This window comes from Leptinotarsa decemlineata, unplaced genomic scaffold (genome assembly GCF_025532065.1).
Source record: "Leptinotarsa decemlineata unplaced genomic scaffold, Ldec_3_MD MMD2_tig00000008_RagTag_RagTag, whole genome shotgun sequence".
NCBI lineage: Eukaryota > Metazoa > Arthropoda > Insecta > Coleoptera > Chrysomelidae > Leptinotarsa > Leptinotarsa decemlineata.
In genome coordinates, this window is record NW_027412537.1 from 2,388,384 (window position 1) to 2,406,445 (window position 18,062).

At 36.1% G+C, this 18,062-nt stretch overlaps 1 protein-coding gene across 3 annotated transcripts in view; it reads left to right on the plus strand.

Annotated features, from left to right (window-relative positions):
- LOC111512598 (probable multidrug resistance-associated protein lethal(2)03659) overlaps positions 1–18,062 on the plus strand; it is a 42,585-nt gene that overhangs the window by 11,264 nt on the left and 13,259 nt on the right. For 2 of the 3 annotated variants that reach the window (XM_074170860.1, XM_074170862.1), the window contains 2 exons: positions 5,661–6,245; positions 8,183–8,827. In XM_074170860.1, coding sequence (XP_074026961.1) covers positions 5,661–6,245; positions 8,183–8,827 — 1,230 coding nt within the window. The remainder of the gene's footprint in view (positions 1–5,660; positions 6,246–8,182; positions 8,828–18,062) is intronic. The other variant, XM_074170861.1, reaches the window with a different exon arrangement.

The following is an 18,062-nucleotide window of genomic DNA, read 5'->3' on the forward strand; positions in this document are numbered from 1 at the left end:
TCATTACCCTTCCTAGGGAGTTTTTCATCAGGAAGCTCAATGAGCACCTCAAAGTTTGAATATTCATGTATATAGACCCCTGAAAATTTTGTATAGGTTATAAAATGAAAATTTTCGAGAAAGTATTCGAAATAAGTATGTTGAATGTGAAGAGATAGCTTTCATATATCACTTTCCAAATCTATAGGGTAGTTGGGAAGTGGGCGGCAAACTTTTTCATTGAAAATTTCGAACAACCGGCCTCGAAGCAACCGGCCGTGAAACCATTTTGTTGGCTGTGCTTGGTTGATGATACGTTCGTGGTATGGCAAAATGATGACAGATACTAAACTCTCCCCACCCAAAAATCTAATTTACAATAGAACTAGAAAACCCAGGGTACTTGTGATCAGACTTGAATATGGTATAGTGGGCCACAGAGTGTACGGGAAATCAACACCCACAGACAGGTACCTGAACAAAAACTGTAACCACCATCCCTTACAAAACCTTGGTTGGGAAAGCTGGCGTATTTTCGAACCTGAGAGTCTTCCTAGGGAATTCAATCATCTGAAAAATACCTTCAAAGGGAATGGGTACATCGGAGAAGAGTTTGAGCGGGCCATACCACCCAAGAGTGAGAACGCCAAAGTAGCCCCAGCTAGGCTGGTCAAGGGAAAAGCTTTCTTTCCCTGTGTTGAAAATGTTACAGACTGGGTTTGGAGGATCACGATATGAAACCAATATTCAGGCTAACAAAAACTATCAGACAAAGTCTTAGGTCTACTAAGGACCCCAGAGAAACTTTAGCAACACACCGGGTATACTGGGTTCCTTGTAGCTACGGTCGGTCTACATTAGAACCACGAATAGAAGTGTGGGTTCCCGCCTCTCTAAATACAAGAATTGTCGACTCGCACAAACCGACAAATCAGCGGCAGTCGAATTTGCTCTCAACCAAGAAGGCACCTACATTATCTCTTTCGAAGATTAACAACAGCGGATTTAGCACACTTCCTTGTGGAGCACCCTTCTAAATTGCAGCTCTGATTTCGTAAAAGCAAAATCGTTGAAAACAATATTCGCCAGTTGTCACATTGATGAATATCTGAATATCTTTCAATTCTATTTCATATGGAATTCGGAATATGAAACGAGTTCTGAATGTTGATCAGTTCCAGACATTGTACTATGCTCGAGTTTATTCCAGACAGCTAGGATTCTATGTAGAATATTGTGAGCTTCGCTATTTAGGTCATTTTTGAATTTTATACTTATTTGAATATTTTCTTAATTAATTGAATACTAAAATATTGAATTTGGATACCTGATTTATGTTATTTTATTTGATACTCTGATTTTCATTTGCTGATGAGCTAGTATTGAAGTCGTCTGCTGAATATGTATTTCAGAGCATTCCTCCATCTCAGAATATTTTATACTATATTACCAACATGGCTGAACAAGCAAACAAAGTTATTTGTGCGGAGCTGAATAAACTGACAAAGAGTGAAATTCTCAACTTATTCGTGAATAAAATAGTGCCCACCAGTAACGTGAATAATGATATTGTGAAAAAGTACATCGTTAAGTACTGTGAAGGTAGAAATATTGACGAAGATGTGTTTCACGATTCATGTACGAAGTTAACCCCAAATATGGAGTGTAATCGACAAGAGTGCATTTTTCAAAACAAAGCCAAAAATCGTGAGTTAGAGTTACTAACGAACCTGAATCAACATTTGGAAAAACGAATTCATGACCTAGAAACAATTAATAATTTGATAATTAATCAAACTCATGAAACCGTTACCAGACCGACATCTGACATTCAAAATCACAATACATCAACAGCAATAAAAGGTGAAAGCATTCAATTGCAGAGTTCCTCTTCAGACTTAACCACTCCATCTATTGGTAAAACATTTTCTGATGCTTTGAAGAAATCTATACATCCCATCAAAAACAATACACATTTAGAAGCCTCTCCAGTCCTTCCATACATCGAGAAGCTCAACGACCCACTACAATAAACGTAAACAAAACGTTATCATCGGTAAAAACAAATCAGGTAATGTCAAAACAGTACCTCGACTAGGTTTTCTCCATGTGTACAGATTATCCTCTGAAGAAACTGCTGAATCATTAAGAGACTTCCTAAAGGTAACTGCCCATCACATTGATTTCCATTGTGAAAAATTGGAAAAAAAAGACTCATCAACAGCATCTTTCAAAATTTCGTTTCCCTTGTCACTTGTAAAGGAAATCTATAACCCTGAAATATGGCCTGAATAGTGTGCGGTACGACGTTTCATCTTTCCAAAAAACTTGCAAACTCAATCCGTATCAACTTAGGAAGTGCAGTGACAGTGCCAAATAATTCTGCTTCAAACAGTCATGATGTTTTCAGTGTGTTTAGTATAAATATTCAATGTCTCTCAAATAAGATCAATTTAATTGAATCGGTAATCAGTGAGCACGACTTTTCCTTTTTATTATTCAGTGAACACTGGATGAGTAAGGTCAGTATTGAGAGCACTATGATTAACAATTTTAGTTTAGCGAGTTGTTACTGCCGTATCAACCGATCTCACGGTGGAATTGCGATTTTCTGCAAGAACGAAATTATATCTCTAAGTAGACCACTCATGGCGATCAATGATTTATCTCTTGAAATGGTAATTGAATGCTCAGCAGTTGCTTTTCATAATAAATATTGCATAATTAACATTTATCGGCCTCCCATCAATGATGAGAAAAGTAGGAACACATTCTTTACTCGTCTCTCTGAGGTTTTATTCATTGCAACACATAACTTTGAGTTCGTACTCTTATGTGGCAATCTAAACATAGATCAATCTATTAATAATTTGGTCTCGAAATTATTGAAAGATCTCTTCAGTTCTTACGAGATGACGTCTCTGATAAATGAAAATACCAGAACATTTTCAACAGTAAATTACATAAGTTCCTCTGCTATTGATTATGTTGTGTCGAATACACCTGAATTAATTGAAACCACTAATCTTGACCCGGGTCTCTCTGATCATCACGAACAAATCGCTACCTGTCGCTTGTCCTCGGTTCTCAATTCAGTAAGGAATGTAGAAAAATATTCTTACAGAAAAATTGATCAGAACTCCAGAAACGAGTTCAGATATTTGATTGCTAAAATTAATTTCGATACCAGTCACGTCAACGATGTTGATATCATAATTGACAACTACATGAATGATTTTCTTTGGTGTTTCAATTGCTCTTTTCCTAAAAAAACTAAAAAAAAAATTTCTATGAAAAGTGAAATAATCAAATTTTCAAATGATCTAAATCAAATGAGAGAAAGGTTGAAGGATTTGGATTGGTTACGCAAGAGGACAGACGATGTAACGGTAAAAGAAAAGTATAAATTACTGAGGAGGAACATTGATAAGAAAATTTCTCTGGAAATAAAATCGCATTATGAAGCAATCATTAGTGAATCGGATAACAAAACAAAAACACTTTGGCACCTTGTAAACAAAGTTAAAGGAAAACATAAATCTAACAGAATATCTGAAATTGATTTTAATAACGAAGTCCTAATCGAACCAGAAAACATGGCCCCTGTGTTTGGACGATATTTATCAACAGTGATAACTGATAAATTGTATGAACATTTTGGTCGACAGTTTTCCACACAATGTACCTCAGGTGAATTCAATCCTGCATGAATGTTTTTTGAACCCGTCACAAAGGACGAAATACTTGAGGTCATGAACTCATTACCGAATAAAAAATCTACAGGTTCGGACGAAATTTTGATTTCAGTAATTAAAGACACCAGTGATATAATTGCACCAGCTTTCGGGCATATTATCAATTGTCCGTATTGCAAGGCAAATTTCCCTCTAGCCTCAAATTAGCCTCTATAATTCTTATTTTTAAAAAAGGCGATCCAAGTAATATTGAGAATCATAGACCAATCGCTTTACTTAGCATTTTTTTAAACTGATAGAGAAAGTAATGGCCAATAGAATCACAAATTTTCTCAACACATATCAGGTATTATGTGACAATCAGCATGGATTCCGTAGTGGTTTATCAACTGAAACAAGCACGATTGAATTTGTTCAATATGCCAACAACAAAATGGACTCTGGCGAATTTGTGATCTCAATTTTCTTTGATCTTACTAGAGCTTTCGACTCGGTCGATATTTCTTTCATATCTGATAAATTGAATAACCTTGGTGTCCGCGGCCCAATCAATGAGTGGATCGTGTCCTTTCTCGAACGAAGAAAGTTCATTGTTAAGATTGATGACGTCTTCTCGGAGGAATTTGAAACAGATATTGGTACACCCCAGGGAAGTGTACTCGGTCCTCTAATTTTCCTCATTTTCATTAACGACCTTCCCATTCACATATCTCAAGGAAGGGTGCTTATGTACGCAGATGATACTTGCATCACTGTGTCAGATACTTCATCTGTAAGGCTATCTGAGAAGGTCAACACAATCCTAAACGAGTTCAAGGACTGGTGCTTTGAAAATAAACTTATGATTAATCATAATAAGACGGAATATATAGAGTTTTGTAGCAAACATAGAACACCTCTGCATTTACCGCTCTCATTTGAAGGAGTGTCAATTGAGCCATCTATAATGGTGAAGTTCTTAGGAACACAATTCGACTGCAACCTATCATGGAACACGCATGTCGATGTAGTTTGTGGCAAGCTGAACAAATGTTTTTATGTGGTCACCACACTCCAAAACATGCTGGAACGAGATTGTCTGCTTGAAGTTTACTATGCACTGGGGTACTCCGCTATTTCATATAGTATCGTTGTCTGGGGTCAAGCGTCCGAACTACAAAGAGTGTTTGTGTTGCAAAAACGTATTATTAGACGTATTTTCTGCTTATCTTATAGAACATCATGCAGAGACACCTTCAAAAGTAATAAAATTCTCACGGTGCCCTGTATTTATTTATTAAAACTTTTGACTCACATTTTCAAGAACCCAAGCAGCTTTAGAAGGCATTGCGATATTCACATGTATGACACCAGAAACAAAAGAAATATCCTACCGAAGAAAATTTGTCACTCCATCCAGTGACTACTGGAATTCGTCTATTCAACCTTCTGCCCCTCGAATTGAGAGAGAGCAGAAGTCCAAATATCTTCAAATGCGAATTAAAGAAAGTACTGGCCGAAGGATGCTTTTACTCCCTCCGTGAATTCGAACTTTTTTGTCGTAAGTGACTCTCAGTACTGACCTTCTCATATTTCTTCATATCTTGCTTTATCTTTGTGTGATTTTTCACAGGCGGTGAAGTATGCATCACTGAAATACCCGATTCAAATTCGGTTTTTGACTCGATGTTTCATAATATTCAAGAATGTAATTTTGTTTTTTAAACCATTATTTATGTATGTCATTTTATTTGTATATATTCATCAGACACAATTTAATTTGTGAACTTGGACTGATCCGATCTATTTCTTGTTGATAGGATATGGATGCAATAAATTTGAATTTGAATTTTGTCACTGTGACTGCGAATGTGTTTGAATACCGGCTTATTTGAAATGAATCATTCCACGGAATGAAAATATTTTTGATAGTAAACTTCCAATCTATTAATTTCATAACTCAAATTGTCATTAATAAAAATTCTGAAAGCAACATTGATTTTCCAGGAAAGAAGTGAACAAAATGCTTCGGGGTTTCTATTTGAGAACTGTTTTAGTCTTAATTGGGGTCCTCACCTCCAATCTGGGTTTCTATATACTAATAATTGCATACATCTGGATGGGATTTTCATCGGATACCACAATTGTGTTTTATCTTCTCTCCAATTTCCATGCCCTCAGAGAGACTCTTGGAGTGAAAATACCGTACAACATCGGAAAGGTGGCAGAACTGATGTCTGCTGGAACGAGAGTAAATAGACTGATCAAAGCTGATGAGTTGCATCCACATTATTTCGACTATATACCTGCATACAAACCACTGGTTGAGATGAAAGAAGCGAAGGTACACATAGGCAATAAGGAAATACTGAATATAATATCTTTGATAGCAGATAAAGGTTTAACAATTGTAACAGGTTCGGTTGGATCTGGAAAAAGTTCACTTCTGAAGACTATATTGCAAGACTATCCACTGACAAGTGGTAACATTATCTCATATGGCCGTATTTCATACGCTTCCCAAGATCCTTGGTTGTTTCCATCATCTATTAAACAGAACATACTGTTTGGAGAACAGTTCAATGAAAAACGGTAAGTAGATTTTCACTGTGAATATTTTGAACGGATTTAGCAAATGTATGAGATTTGAAAATATTTTTATATCGATAGTACCAAGACCTCTAATACGCAGAGGACTTTGAATGATTTCGCTTTTGAGCAAAAACTATTGAAACACGTTGGGCAGTTCGGTAGCATCTACTTTATTGTAGGTCGCTCAGATGCTTACATAAAAGTTTTTTGGTAGTTTCAGTACTATATGACTGAAAAAATACATTCTGGATGAATAACACCATTCAATGATATGTGCCATTCAACTTGCGAATGGCAACAAATGTATTGAAGTAATTCAATCTTTTTTCTTCGATGAGTAATCAATCAAAACGTTCATTTATACATTCTTTAGTACAACTCTCTCTCTGTCTCTCTTTCTCTATTATCCATTCAGGCGCAGTAAGCCATGTTTATTCGAGGGGGTACAAAGGTCTTGCTTTACGCAAAACTGCACCCCTTTTTTATTCTTCCCAAAATGTTCGTTTTTGGTAGGCACTATCATCTTCATAAATGATCAATTGTTGCGATCTTACCCCCACGTGGACATACGGTCCACCCCGGCCTCCAACTGGCGTGAATGGGAGTAGATGTTGTATATTTATTCCACTTTAGCACTCCCACGTGGACATCTGGTCCACCCCGGCCTCCAACCGGCGTGAGAGTACTATTTATTTTAAAACACTTAAACAATTTTTATTAACACTATTTTTAATTTAAATAGATGCTGGCACGTTATGGAACGGCGGACATTCACAACACGAAATGAACTCTATCTCCTTCTTTGTGGATGGTTGCTATCGGTCCGTCGACCACCATATCAGAAACGAAACTGTAGTACAACTGTATTGGATTGTTTCAAAAGTTTCGTCTTTTTTCATGAGTTAACTTTAACCTGTAATATCTCAGTAAATACACATTCAATTCAATCGAGATGTGCGCTATTTGAATGAGTGCACTTTTTCCAACGTAACACAAGTCGAATAATTCAATCAGCATAAAAAATTGTGTGCTCGGGATTCAATGAAGTCGACGATTTCGTCTGGTCCTGTTTGGCGAAGGCTCTACCGGTGAGAAAGTTATCAAAGTACGTAGGCGAGAGGTCTGGAAAGTATGGTGGCTGAGGCAGAACTTCGAAGGTCAATTCGTTAAATTTTCAGACGGAGATATGTGAAACGTATATTTCGTCAATTTTTTCCCAATATGATTCTGCTGTGATAGTTTGGCCCGGTTGCAGAAAGTTATAGTGAATCATAACGTCCGCTGACCACTATACAGTAACCATAGTCTTTTTTTCTGTAATTATTTGATTTAAAAAAGGATCGTTTTGGTTGCGTTAAAGCAAAAAAGAATAGACTTCAAAACGTGACAATTTTTGTCGAATATTCAAATCGTGGAGAATTCACTTTCCGAGCTTTTTGATCTTTCCAAAACGTTTTGAAGCCCACTCTCATTGCCTGGTCAATTTTTCGAGCTGTTTCAGTTGGCAGCGCTTTGGTTCAGTTTGAATTCGTAGAGAAAGTTTTTTTCTGAAAAACGATCAATGCCATCATATTGTGATAAGCTGAAAGGAGAATGTGAAAAGAAATGAATATCATCAATATATAGAGTAAAAAATTCTCTAGTTTGGCTGGACTGAAGCCTGAATCTGCTTACCCCTCAGGTAGTGATACAGTTTAAGGTTTTTGTGACTCGATGCCAGGGTGTCAATCTGTCCAGCCCCAAGTGGCGTCACTGATCTTCGTAAGGATTTTTTGCGCCCTGGATTTCATGCATTTTTTTTGCCTTGTTTACTTTGTTTGCAGGCTAGATTTCAAGTTTATTACTCGTGGCCAAATATTTTCCTCAGTATTACAAATCGTTGTAACATCGAGTAATGTATTCATCATTCCAGACTATAAGCAAATTACTGTTTTCAGATATCTAGACGTTATACGAGTTTGTGCACTACAGTATGATTTTGATCTTTTGGAAAAGGCTGATGAAACCGTAGTATCCGATAGAGGAATGAATCTAAGCAAAGGGCAGCAGGCTAGAATAAATTTGGCCCGAGCAATTTACAAAGAGAGTGAAATTTACCTACTGGATGATTCTTTAACGGCACTTGATGCTCACGTCAAAGATTATATTTTTGAAGAATGTATAAAACATTACTTGAAAGATAAGATATGTATTTTAGTTAGCCAAACAGCCAATCATATTGATGAAGCAGATAATGTTATTATTATGGATAAAGGGCAGATAGTGGATTCTGGAAAACCCAATGATAAAATTATTCAAGAGGTGAGGGAGATGGTACTTGAAGATGACGATCTTGAGAATGATGTAATAGAAGACGAGGAGGATACGGAGAAAGATGAAGAGTCGAAGTTGTTGGAAACAGAACAAACCACTGTTGGAAAAAACATATACAGGGAAGTAAAAAAGGAAGGAAAGGTCAATCTAGTCGTTTATCACAAATATATAGTATTCGGAGGAGGACTGATAATGGTTTTAGTTAATTTGGTGTTAGTAATCGCTACACAAACCACGCAAAGTTTAGCAGATAAATTATTGACCAAATGGTGAGTGGATTGATGGACAGTTTTTAGCGATATCTATACTGCCGGACACGAAATTATGGTCACTCCGAAATCATAATGTTGAAAATTTATATTTTCAGCGAGTCTATTTAGGATATAATGCACTGTACCAATGAATTACTTAACAAACAAAGTTGTTGTTACTGTTCGATAACGTTCAACTTTGATTCCTAACAACCATCATCAACATATTTTTTGTTTTAATGGTTTTATTTGTGGATTACAAATAGTTCTTGTGGTGTTTTCAATGTGGGCGTTTTGCAATGAACATAAGTCATGTTGTTGCGGCAAGAGTTGTGGCGGCTTCAGAAGATGTCCGCGGTTAGCGCTAATCTGCGTAACGTTGGCTTGAGTTTTTCGAGGTGCAACGAATATGGCGGCGGTAAGAAGGCAATGCTTTGCTCATTAGAATACATAGTTCAGGGCAAGGTAGAACTTTTCAGCCAGAGATGACCTCTTAGTCGTTTTCTTTGCTTTAAGAAATCGTACTGCCATGGAAGTGTGTCTTCGAAATCTTCTGAAAGAAGTGACAAATATTAACATGACTGGATGAACAGTTAGGAGGCGTCTCCATGCTGCTGGATTATCTTCTCAAACTGAAGCTACTGAATCATCGCTTTTCAGTGAACACCGGATTGCAAGATTTAATTGTGAACGAAACACTTGGCTTGGGTAATAGCTGATTTAAGGCAATTATTGTTTTTCGACGAATCGCGAATCTGCCACACGAGCTCAGAAAGACGAGTACGAGTATGTGATCCACTAGACAAAAGATATACTCAAGCAAGTATTGTCGAACTACTTCCATTTGTTGGTGGATCAGTTATGACATAGAATGGTATATGCGCCTAATGCTCGAACGGAGTTAGTTCCTATCGAGAATATGATATCGACTGCGCATTGATACCTGAATATTTACACATGATAATGCACACCCCTCACTATATTGATGAGTTTCAACTCACCCGATTTGTTTGTACTTCTTACAGTCCAGATGAGATCAGGAAAATTTTACGGAGACATATGCCGGCACCCAAATATTCTAAAGAGCCTCGCGACATACTTGTGAAGAAATGGGACAGTATTCCACAGAATTTGATCCAAAATCTGATCTGAAACATGCCAGGTCGTTTGCAAGCTATTGTTTTGATAGAAGAGGAAACACTCAGTACTGCAGTCCTAGAAGAAGTACATCAGATTGAAATGGTCAACTTCATTCCTGTTCATACTGAATTGAATTTGTTCATTTTCATTACTTCCAATGAATTATAAACAACAGAAATATTATTTTTCAAGCAATGATCAGTTGAAATTCATTACATTGGAAAAAAAATTGGAAAAAAAAATTGTGACATATTTTCAAATTACGGAGTGACCCTAATTTTATGTTCAGCAGTAAATATCCCAATGATTTCATCGAAAATAAATTTTTGTTATTACTGAAACATGAAGATTTTCATAGTTGTTTTCTAGTGATTTTCTGATGAATGTCTCCTTCTAATATTTATTCAATAATCCGCATTGAAAAAAATGCCGACTACAAAGTGAAGTCGAAATGTCAATTTTCACAACGTTGGATAAACATTCCATATTTTTTTCCTCCACACCAATACCCAATTTCATGTGTGATAAGTGTAACATTAGGTTGATTATTTCTATTTCTACGTGGTCAATTCACGGCAGATTTACGGACATGGCCAGATCGAGATCTTCATATGTTGTGGTGCTGCAGATTTTTCCGGGTTTTCCTGCAGCTGAAAATGCAAATGCGCCAGTGGAATTCTCAAGTCACCCCAGAATGCTAGCCAATTTTTGGTTGTGGTTGTTTCATAATTTGCATTACTTTATACTTAAATATATTACTTTCTACCCTTAAAAAATGTACGTTACAAATTGTCAATAAAATGACAACGTTGAAAAGAAACGTTGATTTTCTTAATATCGAAAAAGTTTATTATACGAATACTATAAATATTATTGGTTGAAGAATGGTCGATGGTGGAGTTAAAAAAAGTCAGAACTCACGTCAGCATCACATCTCATAATAACGTATTTTTTCTAGCTTTTAACGCTGTAGCCGCCTTGTCGTCCCGCCAGTTCAGGACTTGGCCGAATGTGGCTCTTTTGTTCAAGACATTTCATGCTACTCATATATCATATTTGTGTAGGTTGGAAAAAAATCAGAGGTACCATTAGAATTAGCAACGGTAGAAATACAAACTGAAAAATCAGATTTTTGATTGTTTATAAATTATTTTTCATCATCCTCCTCATATGATTATAAATAATTCTTCACATAAAAATAGATTGAATCAAAGTACTTTTCTACGGAAGCGTAGAAGGGCCAAAGATTATTTGTTTATTTGATCCACCATAATTTCGACTTAATAGTCAAAATTTCGACTTTCATCTCGTAATTTCGACTTTTATCTCGTGTTACAGTTCTCTTTATTGTGTATGTCCTTAAATGTTAAAACCTTGATAATATTATGGTCGAAGCAAATTTCTTTTGTTTTTTTTTTATTTTTCAATTGTTCTTGTATTCAAATATTTCGCGCTGATGAAATGACTTCCACGATTCTACACATGCGCGAGATGGAGCAGACCAAGTCAGTCTTGAATTGACCACCGCAAAGGGACGAAGTTGTTTTTTCGTTCGTGAATACCCGCTTATTATTATTACCCGCTTATTATTTACGTTTTGCAAGTTTGAAAGCCTTCCAGAAGCTGACGAAGACGCTCCGAACGGTTTCATCAGGTAGGTGGAAGTCTTTCCCGATTTTTAACTTAATTTATTTTTTTGAGTTTAAAAATAAAGTCAAGTTTACTATTTTCTGAACCAGCACTTTGCTGTCCATTACCGCGTCATTTTTGGTCCTATCGAGCCAAGATTATTGGTTTTCTTATTATTTTTTACTTAAAAAGTTGCTTCGATCATCTTATTTCAAGATATTTCAAGGTCATCGTCGTTATTCCCATTGAATCGAGAGCGTTTTTATTGCTGTCATTTTTTTGGTGAGTCGACTTCCTTAGATACAACAAAAAAGTGTTGACAGGTACGGGCTCACTTTATTCTTGAATATTAATATAAAGGTATTTCATATCATTTCGAAAGTTTTCAAAACACAGAAATGAGTGATAAAATTAAAAAATTAAAAGCCCTTAGAAACACGGAAATCAACCGAATGTCAGAGTTAAAACGAGTCGCTGATGTGGCTCTCACTGATTACAAGATTCATTCAGAGTTCCGCCAACGATATAAAGTTTTGGAAGAAATTGTTGTTAATTTCGGAAAACACCAGTTGAATATTATTAGTAGTTTGAGCTCCAGTGATGATGTAACTAGTGAGATGTTAGCAGACGAAGAAACAGTCCGTACAGAGTTTGAAAAGGAACTTTTTACTGTACAGGCTATTTATTCTGATTTATTCGAAGATTCAACGAAACAATCTATTTCCATTAATGATAACACTCCTAATACTCCAACCGTACCCAGAGCAAAACTTCCCGAGATGAAGTTGCCCACTTTCAATGGAGATGTCAAAAGTTTCACGTCATTCATTGATCTTTATAATGTACTTGTGCACAATAATGCATCTCTTTCAAACATTGAAAAATTTTCTTATTTACACTCAGTGCTGGAGGGAGAACCGAGAAGTGTAATTGCCTGTACACCGCTTAGGGAAAATACCTATATGATTGCTTATAATGCATTAATAAAAAGGTACTCCAATCCGCGAATTGAAGCTAATGCTTATTGGCAAGAAATTGAATCTAGCCCTCACATGTCAGTCGAAAATCCAACTCAACTAAGAAAGTTGATTGATATTTTCGAAGAAAATGTTGCAGCGCTTGAGGCTTTAAACTATCCAACGAAACATTGGGATTTCATTCTTTGTAACATGCTCAAGAAAAGGTTAGATCCTCTTACTGAGTCTCGCTATGAATTAGAGCTTAATGTTAAATCAATAACGAATCCCGTTTTTTCTCATATGATAGATTTTTTGACCAATCACTGTAAGGCTTACGAAGCGTCATCATTAGCTATTATCCGCTCTAAACATAAAAATTTTCGCACGAATCGCGATCAAAGACCTTCTAGTTCCAGAAATTCATCCTCGTTCATTGCAAACACCCAAGTTTCTGGAAACAGATATTGTCCTTTATGTAAAAGTGAACACGCTCTTCATAAATGTTCCTCATTTTTAGATAAATCGCCCAAAGAACGGTATAATATTGTGAAGCAGAACAAATGGTGTACAAATTGTTTGAGTCATACACATTCTAAGAAAAAATGTTCTTCATCTAACACTTGTCGCTATTGCCAATCAGCATTTCATCATTCCACGCTACATTTTGAGAAACCGCTATCAAATATTGAATCACATAATTTAAATGAATCTGCAAGTCGTAATATTGCAAGTTCTTCGAACATTTCAAATCCTGACTCCGGCCCTGCAGTTCTTACCACGAACCTTGATCAGCACAGTGTTTTACTAGCTACTGTGCAATTGAGAATTTTGGATTTCCGAGGAAATTTACACGTTGTTCGAGCACTGGTCGATAGCGGCTCGCAGGCAAATTTTATTTCGAAGCAATGCGTAAATCGTTTGGGATCGAAAGTTTTCAAGTCGTCAATTTCTGTGTTCGGTATCGGAAACATGACCACTCAAGCATCGCTAGGCGCTGTCAACTGTACTATTCAACCTTTATCATCGAGTCAACCGTCTTTAACACTAGAGTTCATTGTTTTGGAAAATATTAGCTCAAATATGCCTACATTTTCGATAGATCCTTCTTCATGGAATTATATTGAAAATATAAATTTAGCTGATCCGCATTTTTTCAATCCCGCACAAATCGATTTGCTGTTAGGTGCAGATGTTTTTCAAAGAATTCTTTTGGACGGACGAATTAAAGGTGACGAAAATTTACCTACCGCTCTCAATACATCATTTGGTTGGATTTTATTTGGGAAAGTGGGTGAAGTTCAACAAAAAAATGTAAATTCGTTTTTGAATATTGTCGAAATGGCTCGATTAGAAAACGCAATAAAGAAGTTTTGGGAATTAGAGGAGATTCCTAATAAGCCAATAATTTCTGAAGAGGACAAGATGTGTGAAGACATTTTCTTGAAAACTACTATCCGCACAGATACTGGTAGATTTATGGTATCTCTTCCCTTCAAAGAAACATCCAATTTAAAATTCGAAAATTCTCGGGAAATCGCTCTTAGACGATTTTTTAGTTTGGAAAAACGTTTACATCGCGAAACGGACTTGTGTGTTGAATATAGTAAAATTTTTTCAGAGTATATCAAATCAGGTTATATGGAAAAAATTCCAGATTCCGAATTAAATGCTTTTCCATCATATTATATTCCACATACTTGTGTATTCAAGCCAGACAGTTCTACATCAAAGGTCAGAGTTGTTTTTGATGCGAGCACCAAGTGTTCAAATAATTTTTCTCTAAACGATGTATTAATGAAAGGGCCTAAATTACAAAAAAATATTTCAGCCATACTTTTGAATTTTCGTTTACACGCCATTGCTTTTACATCTGACATCAGTCGCATGTACCTTAGAATTTTGATTAATTCCGCTAATAGAGATTTTCAGAGATTATTTTGGAGATTTACTCCCCAAGAACCTTTAATAGAATATCGACTATGTACTGTTACTTTCGGAGTTGTAAGCAGTCCTTGGCTTGCTCTTCGCACTTTGGCACAGTTAGCCAATGACGAAAGTTTGAGATTTCCTTTGGCGTCCCGAATCTTATTATCCGATAGCATTTATGTTGATGACGTTATTGGCGGTTGTAACTCCTTAGATGAAGCACTAGAAATTCAGAGACAATTGATTGAATTGTGCAGAAAAGGTGGTTTTCATTTGAAAAAATGGTCAAGTAATAATATAGTTTTTCTACAAAACTTACCTGAAGGTTATTCATATAATGAGAGTTATTTATTAGATAAAGAAACGGAATCCACGATAAAGGTTTTAGGGTTGAAATGGACTCCTTCGTTGGATACTTTCTCTTACACTATTAATGCTGTAGAGGCCAAGATAAATAAACGTAATATTCTATCAGAAATTGGTAGAATTTTTGATCCTCTTGGTTTTTTATCGCCGGTAACTTTGTGTGCTAAGTTGATAATGAAACAATTATGGATGCAAGGTATAGATTGGGATGATCGACCACCCCAATCTATTGTTAATAATTGGGTACAGTTCAAAACTCAGTTACCGAAATTATCGCTAATTGCTATACCTCGTTTCATTCAGCTCGTTAATTTTATGAGATGTGAATTACATGCATTTTGTGACGGTTCACAGAATGCATATGCCTCTTGTTTATATGTAAGAGTTATTAAGAATGATAACATTTCAGTATCACTTCTGAGTGCAAAATCGAAAGTCACTCCAACCAAACCGCTGTCAATACCTAAAATTGAACTATCCGCTGCTTATTTATTATCGAAATTAGTTGCTTTCGTTTTGGAAACTTATTCAACTAAAATTAAATTTGACCAAGTTTACGCTTGGACCGATTCATCAATCGTTCTACATTGGATGAAGTCTGATCCTAACAAATATAAAACTTTTGTAGCAAACCGCATTTCTATGATTCAAGAAAATATTTCTCCTAACTGTTGGCGTCATGTGACCTCCGAGGATAATCCCGCAGACTGTGCATCTCGTAGTTTGCTTCCTAAAGACCTAGTTGATCATCCACTGTGGTGGACTGGTCCACCATGGTTATGTAAGCCAGAATCTGAGTGGCCTTTACAAAAATTCAAAATATGTATAGATGATCAGGAAGAACGTAAATCAACTCTGATAGCTTTTACTGAAGCAAATTTTTTGGAAGAAATTTTAAATAGATTTTCTTCATTAGATAAAATCAAACGAATTTTAGCATATGCTAAAAGGTTTATTTACAATTTGAAAAACCCGCTAAAGAAAGTAGTTGGACATAGTTTTAGTGAAGTCGAATTACAGGAAGTCCTTGTTGTTCTAGTAAATTTCACTCAATCATCAGTATTTGCAAATGAAATTTCACAACTGAAAACTAATAAACCACTGCCTAAATATATGAGAAAACTCAGCGCGTTCATTGATGAACACGGAGCTTTAAGGGTTGGTGGCAGATTGAATAACTCTCTTTTGAATTATGATAAAAAGCACCCATTGCTTTTACCAAGTTCGAGTAGACTAACTGATTTAATTATTGAACATACGCATAAAATGAATTTACATCCTGGATTGCAAACTTTACACTTTCTTCTATTACAAAATTTTTGGATTTTGTCACCGCGTCGCACGATTTCGAAGGTTTTGAGTAAATGCTTTCAATGTTGGCGTCTCAAACCTAGATGTTTACAACCCCCTATGGGGGATCTTCCCGCAACTCGAGTATCACAAGTAAAACCGTTTTCGGTTATCGCTGTCGACTTTTGTGGCCCGTTCAATATTACATTAGTCAGAATCCGCGGAGCTAGAACTTTCAAATATTATATTTGTGTTTTCATTTGCTTTGCTACGAAAGCTGTACACTTAGAAATGATATCGGATATGACAACGGAAGCTTTTTTGGCGGGTTTGCGCCGATTCATGGCGAGACGTGGACGTTGTTCTCATGTATTTAGCGATTGCGGACGGAATTTCGTTGGAGCAAATAAATATATTTTGGAAATAATGAAAAACGTTACTGAAAGTGAGAAAATTATCTGGTCTTTTCATCCTCCCACTGGTAGTCATTTTTCGGGCTTAGTTGAAGCAGGAGTTAAGTCTTTTAAAACTCATCTTGCGAGAGTAATTGGTTCTCAAATCCTCACCTTTGAAGAGTTACATACATTAGTAATTCAAATTGAAGCGTTATTGAACTCTCGACCACTTTACCCGCTAAGTACGGACCCCAACGATCTATCAGTTTTAACTCCGGGGCATTTCTTAACGAAAGAACCCCTAACTTGTCTTCCAGATTATGATTTGAAACATTTGAAATTAAATTGTCTATATCGATGGCAATTGTTGCAGAGAATGCATGCTGATTTCTGGGCCAGATGGCACCAGGAATATTTAAGTACTCTACAACAAAAAAATAAATGGACTTCTCCTGATTCTCCATTGAGGGTGGGTGATTTAGTTTTAGTAAAGCAAGATGATATGCCGCCCTTACAGTGGCGTACCGCTAGAGTTTTAAATCTGTATCCTGGCTTGGATGGAGTATCTCGAGTAGCGACAGTCAAAACCAATAGTGGTATTTATAGGAGACCTGTTAACAAGTTGTGTCCCCTTACCACTGCTTAGTTTGTTGAATATAATTCAACAAAAGTGGGGAGAATGTTACAGTTCTCTTTATTGTGTATGTCCTTAAATGTTAAAACCTTGATAATATTATGGTCGAAGCAAATTTCTTTTGTTTTTTTTTTTATTTTTCAATTGTTCTTGTATTCAAATATTTCGCGCTGATGAAATGACTTCCACGATTCTACACATGCGCGAGATGGAGCAGACCAAGTCAGTCTTGAATTGACCACCGCAAAGGGACGAAGTTGTTTTTTCGTTCGTGAATACCCGCTTATTATTATTACCCGCTTATTATTTACGTTTTGCAAGTTTGAAAGCCTTCCAGAAGCTGACGAAGACGCTCCGAACGGTTTCATCAGGTAGGTGGAAGTCTTTCCCGATTTTTAACTTAATTTATTTTTTTGAGTTTAAAAATAAAGTCAAGTTTACTATTTTCTGAACCAGCACTTTGCTGTCCATTACCGCGTCATTTTGGCAACTTTTTAATTTCGACTTTAACTCCAAATTTCGACACTCTTTTCAAATCACTTCGACAGTGCTCCAATCTTCCCATAGTAGTATGTTTTTACGAAGAAATATGACAGAAACCGATTTTATTGAATATTCGAAGCCTACTCATTTTTTTATTGAACCTTCGGGAACCATTCTGCTCCAGTTAGTTTTTTTGCGTCATTAGATCTCTACGATTTTTCGAAACGAGGAGAGAAAACCCAAAATACCTATGAAATGAACATTGTATCTCTTCGAAGAACATACCGACAGTATTATTTGGTTGCCATTGCAAACTGTGTTTCTACATGACGTTTAACATATGAATGTGTAGAGTATTCTTTCAAAATGTTAATAAATTTCTACTGGAAATTTCTTCAGTTGTAGTGAAAAACTGAATTTTAGATACGTTT